Here is a 21,355-nt window from a genome sequence, read left to right as displayed (position 1 = left end):
CATAAATACTGATTTAGTCTCATAGTTACTGATTATATTTTTTTCCTGTCTCTGCAGTAATGAGTTGAAGCTTTTGGAGGAGGCAACTATTTCGATCTGCAGATCTTTAGGTAAGGGGAAAAAATATTCGAGTGCATATATGTGTGTGTGTGTGTGTGTGTGTGTGTGTGTGTGTTAATGTAGTGGTTGGCATTTATTTAATATTTGTTGTCACTGTCACTGTCATCCCGTTGCTCACCGATTTGTTTGAGTGGGCACCAGTAACGTCTCTCATTGAGAGACTTATTGTTACTGTTTTTGGCATATCGAAATACGCCACGGGTAGCTTGCCAGGCTCTGCCGTGTGGGCGCGATACTCTCGGTAGCTTGCCGGGCTCTCCGAGAGGGGTGGAGGAATCGAACCCGAGTTGGCCGCGTGAAAGGTGAACGCCCTACCGCTGTGCTATCGCTCCAGCGATACCGCATATTTGTTGTAAATGTTGATGATTGTAAATGTTGATGATGTGTGAATTGCATGAATGAGTATTCTAACCTTGCATGTGTGCTTGGGCCTTGCCTGCCCAGACCTGGTGCTGGGGGCGGTTCCTGGCCCTGTGTTCCGGGTCGCTCCGCGCAGTGCTGGGTGTGCGGTGCTGTGGCGGGCACCTGGGCCTCCTGCGTGCCAAGCCCGGGCTCGGCCTCTCGGCTCTCCCGCTCCGCTCCTTGGTGCTGGAGTGACGGTGTCGGCCCTCGGAGATGTCCCTCAGCCAGCAGCAGTAAGAGCCAGGCTGGGCTGCGGAGCCCGCCCCCCGCAGCCTGTCCCTCAGCGCGTGTCTTTTTGTCTTCTGTGAAATACCGAGAGAACTCAGAACAGTCGGAGGAGCTGCCGCTCCCGGGGTGCTGGGGATGGGCCCGGAGCCGCACATCTGCTTCTCAAGCTCCCTGGGTAGCTTAGTGGCTCCCTGGATGCCTCGTGGGGAGGATCGAACCACTCGCCTCCGTGCGCTGCCAGCCGGGTGAAGAAGGACACTCACAGTGAATAGGGAAAGGCGGTCAGGAAGTGCCTTGCCTGAAACACTTTGGCCTTGCTGTTTCAGCCTTCTTCTTTTGTTTTTCCTTTTTGGGTCACACCTGGCGATGCTCAGGGGTTACTCCTGGCTCTGCACTCAGGAATTACTCCTGGCGGTGCTCGGGGGACCATATGGGATGCTGGGGATCGAACCCATGTGCAAGCAAACACCCTCCCCGCTGTGCTATCGCTCTGGCCTCCATTTCAGCCTTCTTCTCATTGACTGAATGCTCATCTTCTTTCCTCCACTGCAGAATTCTCACAGGGGCGAAAATCCAGTAACATGAGGTCTCCTGGGTGTGGCCCGGCCTGAGACGCCGCGCTTACAGGAGGCAGGTTGTGCCTGTGGGAGCTCACTTCCCGCAGGCGTCTCTATAGTGTCAGCGGCTGTCCTTTCGGGTTTTCTTGTCGCCGGTGGTGCTCGGGGCTCATGCCCTGCTGCACGCAGGGACGGAGCCTGGTGCTCCCGGACGCCCGGCCCCTGCCCCAGCCTTCTCAGCCGTCTCTCCGCTGCTCAGCTGTTTTCTCTCGGAGCTTCCAGGCAGTGCTCAGGCGGCGCCGGCCCTTTCCCTGCAGCACTTGGCAGGTTGGTTTGGTGCTTCCGTGCTCAGGCCCGGTGATGAGTGTATCACCAGAGCCACGGCCCGCGGTGCTGGTGCCAGGGTCAGACTCGGGTCCTCACGCATTCCAGACCCGCGCCCCTGGCCCCTGAGCTCAGGTCAGATAACTGCACTCTTGCTGTGGGAACAGCGACTAATGTGTCTGTAAAGCGCTGAGTGTGCAAGGCCATGAAAACTGATGATATTCCCCCTCCCACTTTTCCTCCTCCCTGCTCCCTCCTTTTCTCCCTCACTCCCTCCATTCCCTCTTCTTTCCTTCCCATTAGGGAGTTTCTTAAATCTGTGTGTTGATGTCTTTCATCAGTTTCGGAACATTTTCAGTTATTCCCACTTTATACATTGTTTCCATGCAACATGAGCTATTCAGCCCATTGTGGACTATTGTAGGGATATTTCATTTTAGTGGAGATTCAGATTGGCAGAAATGTTGTAAGGCGAGCAGGATTCTCCTTATACTGTCGTTTCTCCTTTGTTGCCGTCTTAGACCATTACTTCCCCTTCTGCACTGCCAAGAGATGAACATGGTGCCTGATAATGAACCGGACACTCTTCAGATTTTACGACTATTTTTTTACGACTAATTCCCTCCCCTGCCACAGGCACCTATTCTTATTTACTTATTTTTAACCCCCCCCCCCCTTTAATGGAATCGCTGTGAGATACACAGTTCCAAAGTTGTTCATGATTGGCTTTCAGACATACAGTGTTCTACCCTCAGCCCTTCACCAGTGCACATTTCCCAGCACCAGTGTCCCAGTTCCCCCCCCCCACCCCCCCCAGCCTGCCTCTGTGGCACCCCCACCCGCCTGCCCCCATTCCTTTTAGGCACTGTGGTTTGCAGTGCTGCTGCTGAAGGGTTATCGTGCACATCACTTTGCCTCCTTTCAGCACTCAGTTCTTGTGCAGAGTGATCATTTCCAGCTGTCATTGGCAGAGTGGTCCCCTCTCTGTCCTAACTGCACTCCCCCACACCCCATTTGTGGCAAGTTTCCAATGTGGGTCCGTCCTCCTGGCCCTTGTTTCTGTTGTCCTTGGGTAGTAGTCTCATAATACATTTTTTTAAAAAAATATTTCACAAATGAGTGCAATCATTCTCTCTGTTTCATTTCAATAGCATGGTACTCTCCATGTCCATCCATGTATAAACAATGTCTTAAAAATATATATATTTTTAATTTTAAAGAGCTGTGATTTACAAAGTTATCGATAGTTGAGTTTCAGGCATATAATATTTCAACACTAATGCCACTGCTAGTGTCAGCTTCCCCCCCACCAGTGTTCCCATATCCCCTCCCCACCCCACCCCCGTTCCATCCCCTGCCCACTGGTTCCAAGGATTGCAGCTTAAGTCTCATGTTTTCAGTGTTGTTGAGTCTGTGTTTTGTATATGTGACTCTACCACTTACCACTTCACACCAATATAACTGAAGCCCTGATGCCATTTTCCTAGCGTCCGTGTAGTATTCCACCTGTATAGATGTACCGTGGTTTCTTTATCCTGTTGTCTGTCCTCAGATACTTGGGTTGTTTCCAGATTCTGGCTATTGTGAATAGTGCTGCATTGAACATAGAAGTGCAGCTCACTTTTCTGCTGTGTGTTTTCAGGCCCCAGGGAATATTCCCAAGAGTCTATTACTGGGTCATATGGAAGTTCAATTTCTAGTTTCCAAAAAGGCTGGACCAGTCGGCATTCCCACCAACAATGAAGGAGCGTCCCTTTCTCCCCACATCTGCGCCAGCACTGGGTGTTGTTCTTTTTGATGTGTGCCAGTCTCTGTGGTGGGAGTCTGCTGTTTCGAGTTGCATCTCCCTGAAGATTAGCGATGTAGAGCATTTTTTCATGTGCCTTTTGGCCGTTTGAATTTCTTATTTGGGGAAGTTTCTGTTCATTTCTTCTGCCCATTTGTTGATGGGACTGGATGTTGTTCCCCTTGTAACGTCCTCCCAGTGCCTTACCTGCCTTGGCTGTCAACCCCTTGTCAGATGGTTGTTGGGGAAATAGTTCTCCCCATCCTGTTGGCTGTCTTGGTGTTCTGGTCACTGTTTCCTTTGAGGCGCAGAAGCTTCTGAGTCGCATGTGGTCCCATTTGTTTATCTTTGTTCCCGCGTGCCTGGTCAGTGGCGGTTCATCTCGGAAGGTGCCTTTAGCTTTGCTGTTGGGAGCAGACTTCTCTAGTTGATCCTGATGGTGCCCTTCTGCTCCAGGATTACGAGTTGGACACCCTGGTATAGTCGGTCATCCTGTCTTCTCAACTGCTGCATGGGCGGCACACTCAGGCCGTCCCTATTTTTGGTGAGCTGGAGAGTTTTGGGGAGTGCTCACGGCTTGTTTTCCAGCAGGAGCCTCCCTTTGAGTCTGTTTGATCCCCGCCCACGGCCGCGCCTGGGTGTGGGTTTGTGGGGGAGAGGGCGTTGGAGCGTCACGTGCCCTGCCGGCGGGGCGCACACTGGGACATGGCCTCTCCCTGCGCCTGTTGCTCTGACGGCCTGGCCAGGGTTGGTGCCGGGAGGCCCAGTCCCTGCCTCTCCCTCCAGATGTCGCTTTCGTTTGTTTGGAGGCAAAGTTTTCCTGGATACGCCTGGTTGCCAGTCGGTGGCGGGGCCGGCTCGTTCCGTTTGCCGTTTACTCCGTCCTCCCCGCCCCCCTTGGGAAGGCTGTTCCTCTGCTGCTCCCTGTAACTGGTTCAGTATTTGTTTTTCTTGTCGCTTTCAAGTTTTTATTATTTGTTTTTTGTTCTCCTCGGGACCAGTGAGCAGTCTGGAGCCGCAGGTTCAAGTCCTCCTCGGTATCTGGAAGCTCACGGTCACTGTGCCTGTCCGGCTCCTCGCCCTCGTCTCTGTGACTGACCTTTTCCTGGATGCACACGTGGGCTTTTCTGGTTTCTTACTGAAGACGCCATAATTAACAATAAGTTCCCTGGCTTCCCGGTGTCCCCGTCCTTTCTCTCCTTCCCTTTTGGAGTGGGGACCACACCCGGGGTTGCTCAGGGCTTCTCCCACAGTGCCCAGGAGTCGCCTGGTGCCCGGGCTCGAACCCAGGGTGCCTGTGTGCCAAGCACGTACACGCACATGAGCCCTTGGCTGGTGATCAGATCACTCATGGGAGTGGGGGTGAGGGGACCCCCCCCTGTTTGTTTAGCAGGGGAGGTGTCAGCTCGTTTCTCTCTTCACAGTTTCTATTTCCCGGGGGAGTGTATTTTGGGCCAAACGTGGTGGTGCTCAGAGATTGCTCCTGGCTCCGTGCTCAGGGAGCACTCCTGGTGGTGTCAGGAATGGAACTTGGGAGGACCGTGGGCCGGGCAGGTCCCTAGCGCCCCGTGCTGTCTCTCTGGCTCCCTACAGCTTGCTGGTTCTTCCGGTCGCGCAGTGTTCTGGAAGTGAGAGCAGACCTCTCCCTCCAGAGTAGACGGCTGGTTGTTATTTTTGTTTGGGGCCATACCTGGCAGTGCTCAGGGCTCCGTGCTCAGGGATCACGCTTGAGGGGGCTCTGGGGACCCTGCGGAGTGGCGTGGATTTAGCCCCGGTCTCCCTTGGGCAGGGAGGTGCCTTACCCGTGGTGCTCTCTCAGCCGGGACGGTTTGCTTTCACAGGAGCCCAGGGCAGGTGGGTTTCCGCTGGGAAATAGAAAGAGGTCATTGTGCTCTCCCCCCCATCCTGAGTCTCGTCTTCCCGCCCCCCCCCCGGGGTTTCCTTAGTCGGAGTGTAGCCCTGGGTCCCGCTATGCTTCTTCCTGCCCAAGGGCTGGGGGAGGACCCAGGTGTGCGGAGTCCAGCTGCGGGCCCGGGCGGCTGGGGCGGGGGCCTGCTCTCCTCACTCTGTGTTTGCTGCCCGCGGGGTTCCGTACACTCTCCCTCCCCTTTGCTCACGTGCAGGGCACGTGTCAGGCTAGAGCGACAGGCAGCTGCTTCGTGTGAAAAGTCTTTGGTGTTTGGGCCGTTCCTGACTGTGCTCAGGGATAATCTGTGGTACCAGGGATCGAACTGGGGTCGGCCACGTGCAAGGCAAGTGTCCTACCCACTGTACTGTCTGTCTCTGGACCCTAAAGCGTCTTCTTGCTCTTCCTTTTAGGGGGTGGGCGGGTGGGAGCTATACCCGGTGGTGCTACCTGGCAGTGCTCAGGGCTTATTTTTGGTTCAGTGCTCAGGTGTCACTCCTGGTGGTGCTGGGGGACCAGATGGGGTGCGAGGATTAAACATGGATTTGGTACAATCGAGGCAAGTACCCTACCCACTGTACTGTTGCTCTGACCCCCAAAACTTCTTTTCTAATTAAAAAAGAAATGACCTGCATCAGCTTTATTAAAGTATCAGCTTTGTTAAGGGTAGAGCCACGTACAGTCATGGTCTCCCAGGCAGACCTGGCCAGACAGTGGTCACCAGTCGACAGCCCCCTGCTGGACCCCTCTTCAGGGGCTGTCAGCATGAAACCTGGTAAGTCTCCATGATGCTCCAATCAGGGACCATGTGCAGTGAGGGTTGAGGCATTTCCTGTTCAGCATGTGGCCTTCCAGCTTTCCATGAGCCAGCCGTGGCTTTCAGGAAACGAAGGGAAAATATAGGATTGTGCAGGTGAAATCCTGCAATCTCAGAGACCTAGCCCTGCTCTTCTGAGGGGAGTGTCTCGGGGGAGACTGGGGGTCCTGACTCCGAGACACGCAGGGGACTGTGTGCAAACTCAGCAGGCCTCTCTGTATCACAGGAGTCGTGTCTGTGGGGCAGGACACAGAAGTTTGTGCCCTGGTAGCTTGTGTGTGTCAGCCTCGGGGCTCCCTCCTGGGAAGTGGGGGGAGGCTCTCAGAACTCGGGAAAGGTGTTTACCCCTAGGTCCAGCTTTGGACACAGCAGAGCAGTGTCGGCGTGCTCAGGGGACAGTGGGGAGACAGCAAAGTGCACGTGTGAGGTCCTGGGTTCCCTCCCAGCCCGGGGGACAGAGGAAACCAGTTCTGGAGAACAAGGCCGCCTTCCCAGCTCGTCTCCGTTTCTGTATGCGTCATGGTGGCAGCTAAAGCATCCCTCGCGCATCCGGAGGGAGATGGACCTGGCGGTGTGGGACAGTGTGTGTGAATGTTGCACCTCCAGCTCTTAAAATACCTAGACGGTCATTTCAGACACGCTCCAGAGCCCCGGGGCTCTCGGCGTCAGTGAAACCACGGAGAAAGGACATCTTCCCGAGCAGGGTGGGACCCTGCGCCCTGGCCCTGGCGTGACCTCTGTGTTTTGTGGTGAAGTGACAGCTCCTGATTAAAGGGTGTCTGCACCCTAAGGCGCGCCCCCCAAAAAAGAGGGGTCTCCCTCTTCTGAGAAACTCTTGAGTTTTGTGCACTTATGATGCATTGGGGTTTTCCAGAGACTTTGTGTGTATGTGTGTGTGTGTTGTGTGTGTGTATGTGTGTGTTGTCTCTGTACCAACTACTCTGTCTTTTCTTTGCAATTTTGGATTCTGAGATGAGGTGGCCACTTTTCTCTGCTGTCACTTCCATTTTGCCAACTATTTCTTGATGTTCTGAAATAAGACCCGGCACATCTTGTCATTGCTTATTCCCCTAAGTGACATGACCAGCATGGAAATCAGCACTAGGCTGGTCATCGATCGGCCCTCGTGGACGTACAGTTTTAGAAATGCTGTGCCCTCTTTGATTTTAGTTGTCCACTTTAACTTTTTGAAACCGTTTCTCTTGCAGTTGAAAACAATCCTCGAACGGGAAACCTTGCTGCACTCGTCAAGGTCTTCCTCTCTAGAACCAAAGAACTGAAGCTCTCCGCGGAATGCGCAAAGTAAGCTGACTGATTCAGTGATGTCCCTTCTGTCTAGCAAGAGTGAATATTGGGGAATTTTTTTTTAAGGTTTTTTTTTTTTTTTTTGCTTTTTTTGGGTCACACCTGGCAATGAACAGGGGTTACTCTTAGGAATCACACCTGGTGGTGCTCAGGGGACCATATGGGATGCTGGGAATCGAACCTGGGTTGGCTGCGTGCAAGGCAAATGCCCTACCTGCTATGCTATTGCTCCAGCCCCGAATATTGGGGAATTTTGCTCGAAATGAATCATGGGCATTAGGAAGCTAAGAAGGAATTGTTCTGGTTATAAGAGGAAAAAATAGGTTATAGCGAGATAAGTCCAGTGAGATAAGCTAGTGGAGAAGGTGCTTGTCTTGCATGCAGCTGACCTGGGCTCAGTCCTCGGCATCCCATGTTGTCCCCTGAGTCTCCCCAGGAGTGATCCCTGAGCACAGAGTCAGGAATAAGCCCTGAGCATGGCCAGGTATTGCCCCAAAGCAAAATAAAAAACCAAGAAGGTTTACTGTCTAGATCACTGGGGTCAGCTTACAACTTTTGACCTGAAATATATTTGATTCAGCATTTCAGACAGTCTTGAGAAATACGTACTTTCGGGTGGCGGCCAGGTATCGTAAGTTAGTACTTTGCAAGGTAAAAATTCCCCTGGTCTCTTTGGCCAGATCGAGTTTAAATAGTGACTTAGTTTGAATATCCTTTCATCTCACATTGTTGTCTTGATTTCTTTCCAACTAAAGGAAATGAGACTCATTCTAATTTCTTGTTAGATGTAATAGTATTATCCACTGAACACTCAACCTTTATAAAACTGTTTTTGGATGGTAGGCTATTAAAAGATTATCCATTGCTACCAAAAAATGATATTGAATTCAGTTAAAATTTTTCTTGTGAGATTGTTGTTGTTAATATAAGCAGCAGTATTGCATAGTGCTACTGGCAGTGTCACATAAAAACTTTTGGTTGAATATATGCTCATATTGTGTATATGTCAAAATTTAAAAATAGCTGCAATTGGCTGGGGGTGTGGGGCGCAGGGCAAAAAAAATAAAAAATTTAGCCTGGTAGGGCATGTGGTCAACCCAGGTTCGATTCCCGGCATCCCACATGGTCCACTGAGCACCACCAAGAGTTAATTCCTGAGTGCAGAGCCAGGAGTAATTTCTGAGCATCAATTGGTAGGACCCAGAACCAAAAAAAAAAAAAAAAAATTCTTAGCTTCTTTGACTTGCTTGTGTTGGGACATCTATAACGTTAAGAGCAAAGCATTCACGCTTAGCGGAAAATACTCTATGAGCTCAGTAAGTGCAGTGCACAGACACTAACGGCGGGAACTGCCGGGGTCGCACTTCACCAGCCGCCGCAAGGGAAGGAAGGACTCGGTGCAGCCGCTAGTGCTCTGCATCGAACACGGTTTCACGGGACTTTTCTATTTTTGTCTCCTAGCCACATCTTCATTTGGCAGACACACAACGCTTTGTTTATCATTTGCTGTTTGCTGAAGGTGTTCATCTGTGAAATGTCAGAAGAAGAATTGCAGCTTCATTTTACATATGAAGAGAAATCTCCTGGCACTTACAGTAAGTGTCTCCGTTTCGATGTTCTGGGGATCGTGTAGTGCCCACGGGGCGGCGGTTTGCAGCCTGCCTTGTGACTTTCTTCCCTTGGGACTCAGGAGAGCCCTTTAGCCATGGAAGCTTTGTGAGGAGGCTCTGGGCTTCCCTCAGAGATCTGTGGAGCCTCACAGGTCTGTGAAAGGTGTCTTGAGCCCCATCGAGAAGATCAGTGTAAGGCCAGAGCCTTAGCGGGGCACCAGACCTAGGTCATCTGGACCGATTACAAAGCCACTGTTTTTTCCCCAGAGCCACTGGTTTTGTTCCTTTTTCTGCTGGGCCACGCCAGGCAGTGGTCTCGGGAGTTAAACTGGGGAGGCCCACATGCTGTGAGCGCCTTAGCCCTCTGCTGATGCTCTGTGTGCTTTGTTGAACTTCTATTTTTATTTTTTGCTTTTTGTGTCACACCCAGTGATGCACAGGGGTTACTCCTGGCTCTGCACTCAGGAATTAATCCTGGCGGTGCTCAGGGGACCATATGGGTTGTTGGGGATTGAACCTGGGCCAGCCGTGTGCAAGGCAAATGCCCTCCCCGCTGTTCTATTGCTCCGGCCCAAACTTGTATTTTTAAAAGAGGGAACACACCAGTGGCCCAGGTGCTGCGTTGCCCTGTGCCGCAGGCCTGGCTGCGTGGTGCTCGGGCTGGCGGTGCTCAGGGCTCTGCCAGGGCCACAGTGGTGAATTATTTTCACGTGGGTGCCACCCCTGGAGACCCCTGTGTGGGTGTGACAGCTGGGTGCTCAGGCCCAGCAATGGCAGTGGTGCTCAGGGGCCCCCAGGCTCGCCCTGAGTGGGCGCCTCCTGCATGCTGGGCCCTTCCTCTTGGGTGCATTTCACGCTTCCAGCTTTAGTACAGGATTTCAGAGCAGTTGTAATTTAAGAAATTTGAGGTTACAGGAGTGGTTAAGAAACCTTCGAGTATTGAGAGCAAGTAATAGTTGGTGTTCAAAATTCCTTTCCTTTTTTTCCTTTTTTGGACCACACCCAGCGATGCTCAGGGGTCACTCTGGACTCTTCATGGGAGCTGGGGATTGAAACCGGGTCAGCAGTCTCCTTACCCACTGTACTATTGCGGCAGCCCCCCAAATTTTCTTTTTTTCCCCCTAGGTTTTTGGGTCAGCGATGCTTTAGGGTAATTCCTGGATCCATGTTTGGGGGTGATTTCCAGAGGTGCCTTTTGTGGTGTACAACCCTTTGAAACATCTCCCAAACCCCACATTTCTTTATTACTTAAAGATCATGAAGGATGCTAACTTATTTATGATTTTTTTTTTTGCTTTTTGGGTCACACCTGGCGATGCACAGGGGTTACTCCTGGCTCTGCACTCAGGAATTAACCCTGGCGGTGCTCGGGGGACCATATGGGATGCTGGGAATCAAACCCGGGCTGGCCGTGTGCAAGGCAAACGGCCTACCCACTGTGCTATCGCTCCAGCCCCTGATTTTTATTTTTTGGACTGGATTGAAGTGGATGTTATTCAGAGGTTAACAGCCATGTCTGATGGCACCAGAGAGATAGTACAGTGGGTAAGAAAGATGCCATGCGTCTGACCCAGGTTCATGCTCCGGCACCCTATGTGGTCCTCTGAGCTCTGCCAGACATCACCTCTGAGCACAGAGCCAGGAGTCAACCCTGAGCACAGCTGGGTTTGGCCCCCAAACCAAAAACCAGTAGTTTATGGAATGCTGTTCGTTTGGTTGGGAATGCAGACAACTTCTGAACAGTAGTATCCTGTTTCCTATTTTGTTAACGACTTTGGTATCCCTTAGCAGGTTCTGACTCGGAAGATCTTTTAGAAGAGCTGCTGTGCTGTCTGATGCAGCTGGTCACCGATGTTCCGCTCCTGTAAGTTCTGGCTCAGCCAGGATCAGTTTTGTCTGTGTGTAACGAAAGTGAACTCGATCATGTACAAGTTCTAGGGCCTGGATGTAAGAGTCGTAGGTCCGTGGGGTTATTTTCTCTCTCTTTCTTAATAAAGTTCATACTCTTCATTATCCTTCCTCAGAAGCAAGACTGTTCAGCCGTGGAGGGGAAGTAGCCGCGCTCCTTAGCGTGGAGGCATGTGCTTAGCACAGAGCCACCCTTCTCAGCCCCCAGAGAGCCTTACAGGCTCTCCTCGCGCTGCGGTCTGGCCCACGCCCAGTGTGGCACGCAGCTCGGTGTCCGCCAATGGTACCCTTCCCCTCTTCTTTATTTTTATTTATTTATTTTTTGCTTTTGGGGTCACACCCGGCAATGCTCAGGGGTTACTCCTGGCTTTGCACTCAGGAATTACTCCTGGTGGTGCTCGGGGGCCCCTGTGGGATGCTGGGAATCGAACCCAGGTCGGCCTTGTGCAAGACAAACGCCCTACCCGCTGTGCTATCGCTCCAGCCCCCCTGCCTCTTAAAAATATATATATATTTATATATATATATAGATATATATAGTATACATTTATTGTGATTTATTGTGTATATATATGTACGGGCTGGAGCAATAGCACAGCGGTTGGGCATTTGCCTTTCACTCGGCCGACCCATGTTTGATTCCTCCGCTCCTCTCAGAGAGCCTGGTAAGCTACCGAGAGTATGGAGCCCGCACGGCAGAGCCTGGCAAGCTACCCGTGCGTATTGGATATGCCAAACACAGTAACAATTAGTCTCTCAATAAGAGACGTTACTGGTCCCTGCTCGAACAAATCGATGAGCAATGGGATGACAGTGACAGTGATATATATGTACACACATTTACATATGTGTATATATACATTTAGACTGGAGGGATAGCACAGCGGGTAGGGTGTTTGCCTTGCACGCGGCCGACCTGGGTTCAATTCCTCTGTCCCTCTCTGAGAGCCTAGCAAGCTACTGAGAGTATCCTGCCCGCATGGCAGAGCCTGGCAAGCTCCCCATGGCGTACTCGATATGCCAAAAACAGTTACAACGAAGGTTCTCATTCCCCTGATCCTGAAAGAGCCCCCAATATGCCATCAGGCTACAACTAGCACGTGACAGGGACGAATGGAGACGCTACTGGCAGCCGCTGGAGCAAATCAATGAACAACGGGATGACATTTATATAGTGATACAGTGATGTGTGTGTGTGTGTGTGTGTGTGTGTGTGTGTGTGTGTGTGTGTGTTGTATTGAATCACCATGAATTAAAAAGCTACAAAGATATTTATGATTGAGTTTCCGGTATATATTGCTTCCACACCAGTCCCTTCACCAGTGCCCACTGCACCCTTCAGCAATGCCCACAGTTTCCCTCCTACTGTGGCAGCCTGCCTCTGTGGCAGGCACTTTCCCCCTTCCCCCTTGTCCTGATGTTCCCTTCCCTCACTATCCTCACTGACCCCCACCCCAGTGCCAGGCTTTCTACTGAACACCAGTTCCCCTGCTCTTGGATTCTGTTGCCTTTGCGCATTTTGAGACTCCCGTAGAAGTTTCTTTATATCCCGAATATGGGTGAGATCATCCCGTGTCTGTTCCTCTCTGACCGATGTCAGTCAACACTAGTCTCTCCCAGTCCATCCTGGGAACAGCAGGTTGCATGCCATCGTTTTTTCTTATATGGCCCAGTTGTATTCCGGTGTGAGTGCGTGCCGTAGTTTCTCTAGCACTCATCTGTTCTTGGACATTTGCGTTGTCTCTAGGTTTTGACTGTTGTGAACGTGGGCATGCAGGTGTCTGTTCTGTACTGTGCTTTTGGACCCTGGCAGTTTATTCCCAGGACTGGAATGGCTGGGAAAATGGAAGGAAGTGGAAGCCCAGTTCCTAGTTTTTTTTAATTTGCCCCCTTCTTGACTTTGAATTTTATTTCTGGGCTCAGACAAATATCCACTTAGCCTGCTTCACTTAGAGGAAGGTCGGAGAAAGGTGGAGGAAGTTCTCCCTTGAACCTTCCAGCCAGAGCTCTTGCAGGGCCTAAGCCGGCCAGGAGAGGTGTCTTTGCCCTTGAGAGCCGCGGGCCTGTGGTCTGGAGGACGGGCGAGTCTTGCTGAGTTGCGTAGGCCACGCAGAGACTCAGAAAACTCTGCTTCAGCACCACTGAGCTTGTTGAACCCATGTCATCAGCAGCCAGTGCCCTTCCCGCCTTCCCTTTGTTTGCACGGGGGTGATGTGTGGTACGGATAATAGAAGCCGAGTCAGCTCCGAGTAAAGCGAGTGCCCCCCCCACCCCGGCTGTGTCTCGGCCCACACCCGGTGGTGCTCCGGGGTCCATCCGTGCCGTGTGCTGCTGCTCTGGCCTCCCGAGTGCAAGGCTGGTGTCCCCCCCCCCACGCTCTCTCCCCAGCACCCCTGCCCGGCGTGTCTCAGGTGGGGAAAACTGATTCACCTGTGTACATAACTAGCTGGATCTCTCACTCCAGGGGAAGGCAGTTCCTCGCTGATGCAAAATGTTCGTTACTCTTAAAGCAGTTACCCTACTTTCTAGTATTGTTTAAATGGTCTCTTTGAGGAGACTTTATATATATATATGTATATATTTAGTTTTAGTTTTGGGGCCACACCCAGCAGTGCTCGAGTTACTCCTGGCTCTGCACTCAGGAATCACTCCTGGAGGGCTTGGGGGACTAGATGGGCTATAGGGATCGAACCTGGGTCTGCAGCATGCAAGGCAAGAGCCCCACCCACTATGCTATCCATTATACTATCACTCCAGCCCCATTTCTCTTTGCTTTTATAATATATATATATATATATATATTTTTTTTTTCCACACCTGCTGTGCTCAGGGGTTACTACTCTGGCTCTATACTCAGAAATTATTCCTAGTGGTGCTTCAGGACCATATGGGATTCTGGGAATTGTGGGGTGTTTTTTTTTTTGGTTGTTGTTGTTGTTTTAAGCCAAGAGTTTTTACTTTCATTCCGGCTTCCTAGAACAGGGACAGGAGCCTAGAGACGGTGCCCACTGGGACGGGCAGCGTCTACACACCTGGGAGCATGAGCGAACTCCCCCTCCCCAAACTCAGTCTCAGCAGTCGCACTTGTTCTATGCCCTTGGACGCCGCCTCCCTGGGTGCACTTGGCACAGCCCGGCCGGAGCAGCGCCTTCTCTCGGCAGATTCACATTTGCCGCCTTTGGATTCGCAGTGGTTGGAGCAGGTGCGGGCACCCCAGTGCTGCAGGAGCACTTGGGGTCCGTTTGGCGGTGCGGTGGGAAGCGAGGCTGGCGGCTGGCCTCGGGGAGGGTGTGACCGGGTTCTGAGAATTGAACCCGGGTCAGCTGCATGCAAGGAAGAACCCTACCCACTGGACTATCGCTCTGGCCCCTTTTCTCTCTGTTTTTAAAAAGGGTTTTTTTTTTTTTTTTGGCTTTTTGGGTCACACCCGGCGATGCACAGGGGTTACTCCTGGTTCTGCACTCAGGAATTACTCCTGGCGGTGCTCAGAGGACCATATGGGATGCTGGGAATTGAACCCAGGTCTGCTGCATGCAAGGCAAATGCCCTACCCGCTGTGCTATTACTCCAGCCCCCTTGTTTTGTTTTTGTGCTTGGAGTTAAACCCAGGACTTCACGCAGAGTATTCTGCTGCTAAGCCACTCTTGCTGGCCATGCATTTCTTTTCTTATGAAGGACACTAGACACTGTGGCTAGGCCAGTAAGGTTAGGGTTTTGTTGCATGTAGTCAAGGTCAGAGTCACGTGCATGTGTCTAGATTTTGCTTGTCAGTGTCTGTGGGATGTTTCCCGTGTCCCTGAGTTAATTTAAAAGAGATGGATCACCTCTTTTACACGGATGCCAGAAGTAAATACCAGCATTTTAATATGTACCTAAATCAGTACATTCTTCATTTAAAAAAATAAATAAATAAACGTTTGTTGGGGCCCGGCCAGAGAGATAATAAGGTGGGGAGCGCTTGGCTCATGCACGGCTGACCTCGTTCGATGCCTGGCGTCCCAGATGGTCTCCTGAGCTCCATCAGAAGTGATTCCCGAATGCAGAGCCGGAAGTAGCCCCTGAGCATTGCTGGGTGTGGCCCCAACACTAGAGAAAAAAATTAAACCTTTATTGGTCAGAATGCCCTGTTGATGTCAAGGGGAATGTAGAGAGGCAGTGTGCTTGTTTCCCAGGCGTGCGTGGACACAGACGCGGGCCCCGCTAGTCACGTGTCCCGAGGAGCCAGCGCTGTTACAGTAATATATCAAACATTTCAGTGTTTTAATGTGTTTATACTTTTTAAATGAACTGAAAATGCACAGCCAGCCAGCTGTCTTGTGTTATGTACACGCAGCTTGAACCAGCTGCTGAAATAATTTCTTATGATTTAATGTTCTTGGATCTCCATTCTGTGAGAAGGTTTGTCTTGGTAACTGTTTCCACGTGAAACCGAACCACTTAGTAACTGTTTCACCCCTTCTAGTAGACGGAGTGTAGGGCGACAGATCAGCTTGTGGTTCCGGGGGCTTTTCCCTCGTGGACGTCTGGGGGCTCCTGTGGCCCGACCGACCCCCGTAGCTGTCCATCTCTCTGCAAGCCCCTCACTGGACCCTGGAGCCGCGGGTTTGTGTTCTGGTGCTGCGGCTGCAGGGGCAGGGCCTTAGCAGCTCCCCCAGTGGCTCAAAGCTCGTGGGGACGCTCTCTGGCCGTGAAGCCCCCGGGCCCATGTGCAGGAACCTGGCCACTTGTTTCAGACACACCTAATTATTAACAGGATGAACGCCAGTGGCTTTGATACAGTCGAAGGTTTGTAATGAAGATGGGCCCCCTCAACCCGAATCCCACCCTTTTATTCGAGGTGCCAGGCTGGAACCCAGGGCCACACACGTGAAGTCTGAGTTCTACAGTTCAGCTGTGTCCTGGCTTGAAAATGGACTTATTTTATTTATTAATTTATTGGAAAATTTTATTATTCTTTTATTGAGTCACCATGAGGCACACAATTGCAAAGCTGTTCGTGCTCCAGTTTTAACACCCGTCCCTCGCCAGCGTGCATTTCCCCACCACCAGTGACCCGCTTTCCCCCAGCCTGCCTCGATGGCTTTCACTTTTCCTCTCTGTCTCTCTGACTCTGTCTCTGTCTTTCTCTCTCTGTCTCTCTCTCTCTGTGTCTGTCTGTCTCTGTCTGTCTGTCTCCCTCCTTTTGAAAGGCATTATGGTTTCCAGTACAGATCCTGAAACGTTATCATGTTTGTTCCTCTCCGTCCTTTCAGCATGCAGTTCCTACCCAGAGTGATCATTTCCGACTCTCTTTGCTGTCACAGTTCCTTCTCTGTTCCAGCTGCCTCTCCCGCAGCACCTGAGGCGGGCTTTGCATCATGGGCCAGACTCCTGGCCCGTGTCCTACTGTCTGGGTATTAGTGTTAGTCTCATACTATGTTTTCTTTTCTTTTCTTTTTTTTTTTTTATGATTGTCCACAGGATGGGTGCGGTCATTCTGCCTGCCCCTCTCCTTGTGACTCGGCTCACTCAGCATGGTGCACTCCATGTCCATCCGCTTACAAGCTAATTCCTGACTTCATTTTCCCCAACAGCTGCGTAGTATTGCGCTGTAGAAACGTGCATATAAAGCCGCTGGATCCACAGTCATTGAGCATGATTTCTGCCACTCTACTTGATATTTGAAATCTTTTTTTAATTGAATCACCATGAGCTATAGATACAAAACTTTCATATTTGAATTTCAGTCATACAATGAGGGAAGACTGTCTTCACCAGTGTACATTTTCCACCACCAGTGTCCCCGGACAATTTCCTTCTTATTCTGTCTCTGCTTTTGGCATCATGGTTTGCAACACAGATACTGAGAGGCTGTCATGTTTGGTCCTTTATCTGCTTTCAGCACACATCTCCCATCCTGAGCGATCCCTCCAACACTCATTGACTTAGTGATCCCTTCTCTGTCCCAGCTGCCTTCTCCCCCAGCTCATGCGGCAGGCTTCCAATGTGATGTACCATAGTTTCTTTAACCAGTTATCTCTTCTCTGGCACTTCTCGGCTGTTTCCAGGTTCTGGCTATTGTGATGGAGCTGTGGTGAACATCGAAGTGCAGATGGTGTTTCTGCAGTGTGTTTTTGGGCCCCAGGGTATACTCCCAGAAGTACCAGTGTGGCTGGGTCACATGGGAGCGAAGGTGGACTTTAGTTGGTTAGTGCAGACTGCTTCTCAGCCGGATTGAATTGCTTGATAAAAATCTGAATTCTCCAGCTCGAGAGATGGTGGGTAGGGCCTTTGCCGTGCACTTTGCTGACCGGGAGCTCCGGCCGCACATCTGGTCCCCCAGGAGTCATCCCTGAGCTCAGAGCCAGGAGTAAGCCCCGAGCTGCGCCAAACAAAAGTCTGAATTCTCCAAGCTATGGGTCTTCAGGAAAGCAGATTCAAACAGTTTGCCTTCCGGGAGTCCCCCTTAATCCTGTGCCTCTGGGTGTTTACAAATACCGAAGGACATCTTCTGGAAGGAAGATCTCGGTTTTCACTTCTGCGTTTCCCACTGATCCTCAGGGAGCTGCTGGGGGGAGCTCTGGGGAGAGGAAGGGAGGCCGGCCCTCGCGGGTGACAGTCCGGCGGGAGGGAAAGCTGGCCTGCGCTGCTCTCACAGGGCACTGCAGGTGTCCCGGACACCGCGGGGGACTCAGCCCGGAGGTGTTTCCGTGGGACCCTCTGGGCAGAGCAGGTTCTGGAGGCCTCGGACCTGTACCTGGGGACTGCCCGTGGCGCTGTCGGGTCGTGGGGTGGAAGTTCCTGAGGTGCAGGCGACCCTGCGGTGCCAGGGAGGGCCCCGGACTTCCCTCGTGCAAAGCCTGTGTCCACCCGTGAGCCTCCTCTGGCCTGACTCTCTCGGTATTCGAGGAAGTGATAGTTATAAATGTTGACCCGTTAGTTCATTTCTAAATATGAGCATTTATGAAATAGGACCATTTAGTTTGTCTCTTGCCTTGAGTCTCAACAGATTTATTTTTCCCTTTCTAGTGTAGTCAGTTGAGTCGGGGTGGGGGGCGGTGTTCAAGGGCCCTGCCTGTGCTCAGGGGCAACCCCTGGTGGGGCTCCAAGGACCGTGTCTGATGCCCGGGATTTCAACTGGGCCTTAATGCATGAAAGGCAAGAATCTTACTTCCTGTGCTCTCTCTGGCCTTAAAATCATTTTTTAAAAATAGAGGTCAGAGGTATTGGGCTGGGGCAGGGAGCCATTCCTGTTGGTGCCGGAAGTGGTAATGCATTTGGAGAATCATAAGTCTATTAGTTTGATTCGAGTGGATGCTTTGTGGAAGACGAGGGATGGAGAAGCCAGTTATTTCAGGGAGCGAAGTTTAGCACCTGATCAAGATTGGATCAAGCACAGGGCTCTAAGATACAGAAAAAACATTTTATTTTATTTTTTTTATTTACTTACTTATTTATTTACTTATTCGTTTATTTATTTATTTATATATTTTCCTTTTTTGGGCCACACCCAGCAATGCTCAGAGGTACTCCTGGACCTTCTTTGCAGTAGGGGAACCAGCACCTGAGCGGCAGCGACCCCTGCTGGCCGGGTCTGCCTGGTGCACTTACGGCCGCTGTCTTGCCCAGGCTTGCCTTGAGGACCACAGCCTTGTGCCTGAAACAGCTTCTGCATTCACAAAAGCTTCGTGGTTAGAAAAGTGCAGGCCACACACTGGGGAATCCAGCAGCAGCATTTCTGTGCCTGTGAGTGAATTTTCCATGCGAAGCAGTGGCACCTGCTTCCGGGCCAGTGCCTCGAGCTGGGGGCAGGATGGAGATTCAGTAGTGGAGCCCCTGGGGAAGGCACAGCTAGTGTTCCTGGGTGGGCTGCCCAAACGGGCTTCTGGGTGATGGCGGGGGCCTGGTCCCAGAGCTGTGTCGGGGGGGGGGCGGGGGGGTGAGAATCACAGGGGCAGAAAGGCAGAGTCCTGGATCCTGGCTGTTGTATTGCCAGCAGGTTCTAGATGGAACCTCACAGGTTCTAGATGAAATTTTTTGCGTCATGCCATCGCTGGAGCTTCAGAGCTGGAGTGAAGCTACTTTCCGTTAGCTCTGCCCTTTCATCTTACAGGTGATGTTGCTAAGAGGGAAAACAAAAGGGGCCCAACTTTTGCAAGGTCAGTTTGCAGATCCGTAGCTAGCTTAGTCGTGACTCTCTGCCTTCAAAGACATTTTACTGTTGCACAGGCAAGATTGAGGTTGACTGCCTTTGTTAATTTGGTTTGCTGCTCTTATTTTTCCCCACACCCAGCGGTGCTCAGGGCTGACTCCTGGCTCTGCTCAGGGATCACTCCTGCTGGAGATTGGGGGACCGTAATTGGTACCGGGATGGAATCCAGGTTGGCGTTGTGCAAGGCAGCACCCTCCCTGCCGTGCGGCCTCCCGAGCCCCACCTCTGTCTGGTACTAGTACATGTGCAGCCAAGAAGGATCCACGTATTTTGACATTGACAACTAAATGTTACCAACTTTCAGTTGATTCAGGTTCCTGTGTGTGTCCTTTCGCCTAGCGACTCTCGGGGGCGTTTGGGCCGCACACAGCAGCGCCCAGGGACCCTTCCCGATGGTGTCTGGGGAATCACATGTGCTGCTGGGGACCAGCTCTGGGCTTCCTGCTTGCGAAGCAGGTGCTCCGTTCCTTTGTGCTGTCTCTCTGGCCCCGTAAGTCAGTTCTTTACAGAGTAGATTTCCTCCCCAGCAGATGGTGGAAATTGCTCACGCTTCACTGCCTGTCAGCTCTTGCCAAGGTGGATTCACTGTGCCCTGGGTTTCTGTGCTCTTTCCTTTTTGGCAGTCTTCAGCTGGCTCAGGGTTTGCTCCTGGCTCCGTGCCAAGGGATTGCTCCTGGTGGGGCTTGGGAGACCATCTGGGGTGCTGGGGGTTGAACCTGGGTTGTCCATGAGCAGGGCAAGTGCCCCCTGCTGTCCTGTTGATCCACACAATGGTTGCACCCTACTGCTTTAAAAAAATTGGGGGGTCACCCCTGGCAGTGCTCAGTCTTGGCTTTGTGCTCAAGGGTCAGTCCTGGAGGCTCCTGGGACTGTCTGTAGTGCCAGGGATTGGATCCAGACTGGCCATGGGCAAGGGCAGTGCCCTCCCCGTTGTACTGTCCCTCCAGCTCTATACCACACTCTCTTTTATTTTTTGTCTTCTTAAATTTTTATTAAGGAGCCGTGATTTACAAAGTTACTGGTCGTGTGTTAAGCATATGATAGTTCAACCCCAGTCCCTTCATCAGTGTCAACTTCCCCCACCAGTGTTCCCGGATTCCCTCCCACCCAACGCCCACTCCAGCTCCTCCTTCAGATTGACTGGCACATTGCACGGTTTCAGTGGCTCCCTCTTGGAGCTCCTGTTTTCAGTTCTGTTGAATCTGTGTTTTGGGTATACGGCTGTCCCACTCACCATATCACCGGCACCCCTGAAGCCTGATGCCTGTTCACTTCTTGTTCCATTCCTTCTTGTTCTCTTCTCCCAGCCTTGATTTTTCCCCTTCTATCAGTCTTCTCTCTAGACACTGGGGTCAGGGATGATTTAAGCATCCTCCTTTTAATACAGTACATTTCCTCATCCAGTATTCTCTGTTACAGGTGAGATTATCCTGGGTTTGTCTGTCTTCTGCTCACGTACTTCATTCAACTTGGTATCTTCCAGTTCCAACCAGGTTGCAGCAGATTGCATGATTTCGCCGCTCTTTGCAGCTGCGTAGTATTCCATTTTCTGCACCCCACTTTCTGACAAAATGATTTGAGATCTGTGGCAATTATGCAGTGAAAAGTGGTAGCCCAGGGGCTGGAACAATAGCACAGCGGGTAGGGCGTTTGCCTTGCATGCGGTTGACCTGGGTTCGATTCCCAGCATTCCATATGGTCCCCTAAGCATCGCCAGGAGTAATTCCTGAGTACAGAGCCAGGAGTAACCCCTGTGTATCGCCGGGTGTGACCCAAAAAGCAAAAAAAAAGTGCTAGCCCAGGTTATTAAACTACAGTTTTAAAAAGAACAACTTCAATCATTATTGGTTTTTCTTTTTTTTGGCCACACCCTGTGGTGGCCAGGATTTACTCCTGGCTCTGCATTCAGCAATCACTCCTGGTGGACTTGGGGGAGGGACCATATGGGATTCTGGGGATTGAACCTGGGTGAGCCACAGGTAAGGCAAACACCCTACCTGCTGTTCTATGGCTGCAGCCTCAAATTTATTATTCTTTTAAAAAACTGTTAAAAAGTTTTTTTTCTCATTGTGGTGAAGTGGTTTAAAGTAGTCTTAATGCTGATGCTTTTGGTGTATAAATTTATTGCACCTCCACCACCACCAAAGTAAATTGTCTTTAAGTGATTTTAGTTTTTTATGAGATTCTATGATTTATAATTC

At 51.3% G+C, this 21,355-nt stretch overlaps 1 protein-coding gene across 4 annotated transcripts in view; it reads left to right on the top strand.

The window, feature by feature from the left end:
• The window catches only part of DYM (dymeclin), a 292,576-nt gene that overhangs the window by 42,371 nt on the left and 228,850 nt on the right, over nt 1–21,355 (top strand). For 2 of the 4 annotated variants that reach the window (XM_004616126.2, XM_055127709.1), the window contains exons 3-6: nt 58–110; nt 7,349–7,442; nt 8,907–9,040; nt 10,847–10,919. In XM_004616126.2, the coding sequence (XP_004616183.2) occupies nt 58–110; nt 7,349–7,442; nt 8,907–9,040; nt 10,847–10,919 (354 nt within the window). Of the gene's footprint in view, nt 1–57; nt 111–7,348; nt 7,443–8,906; nt 9,041–10,843; nt 10,920–21,355 lie in introns of all 4 variants that reach the window. The other 2 variants (XM_055127710.1, XM_055127708.1) reach the window with 1 other exon arrangement.

This window comes from Sorex araneus, chromosome 2 (genome assembly GCF_027595985.1).
Source record: "Sorex araneus isolate mSorAra2 chromosome 2, mSorAra2.pri, whole genome shotgun sequence".
In the NCBI taxonomy this organism is placed as follows: Eukaryota; Metazoa; Chordata; class Mammalia; order Eulipotyphla; family Soricidae; genus Sorex; species Sorex araneus.
The sequence above is the reverse complement of the archived record's forward strand: the minus strand, read 5'-3'. Positions and strand labels throughout refer to the sequence as shown.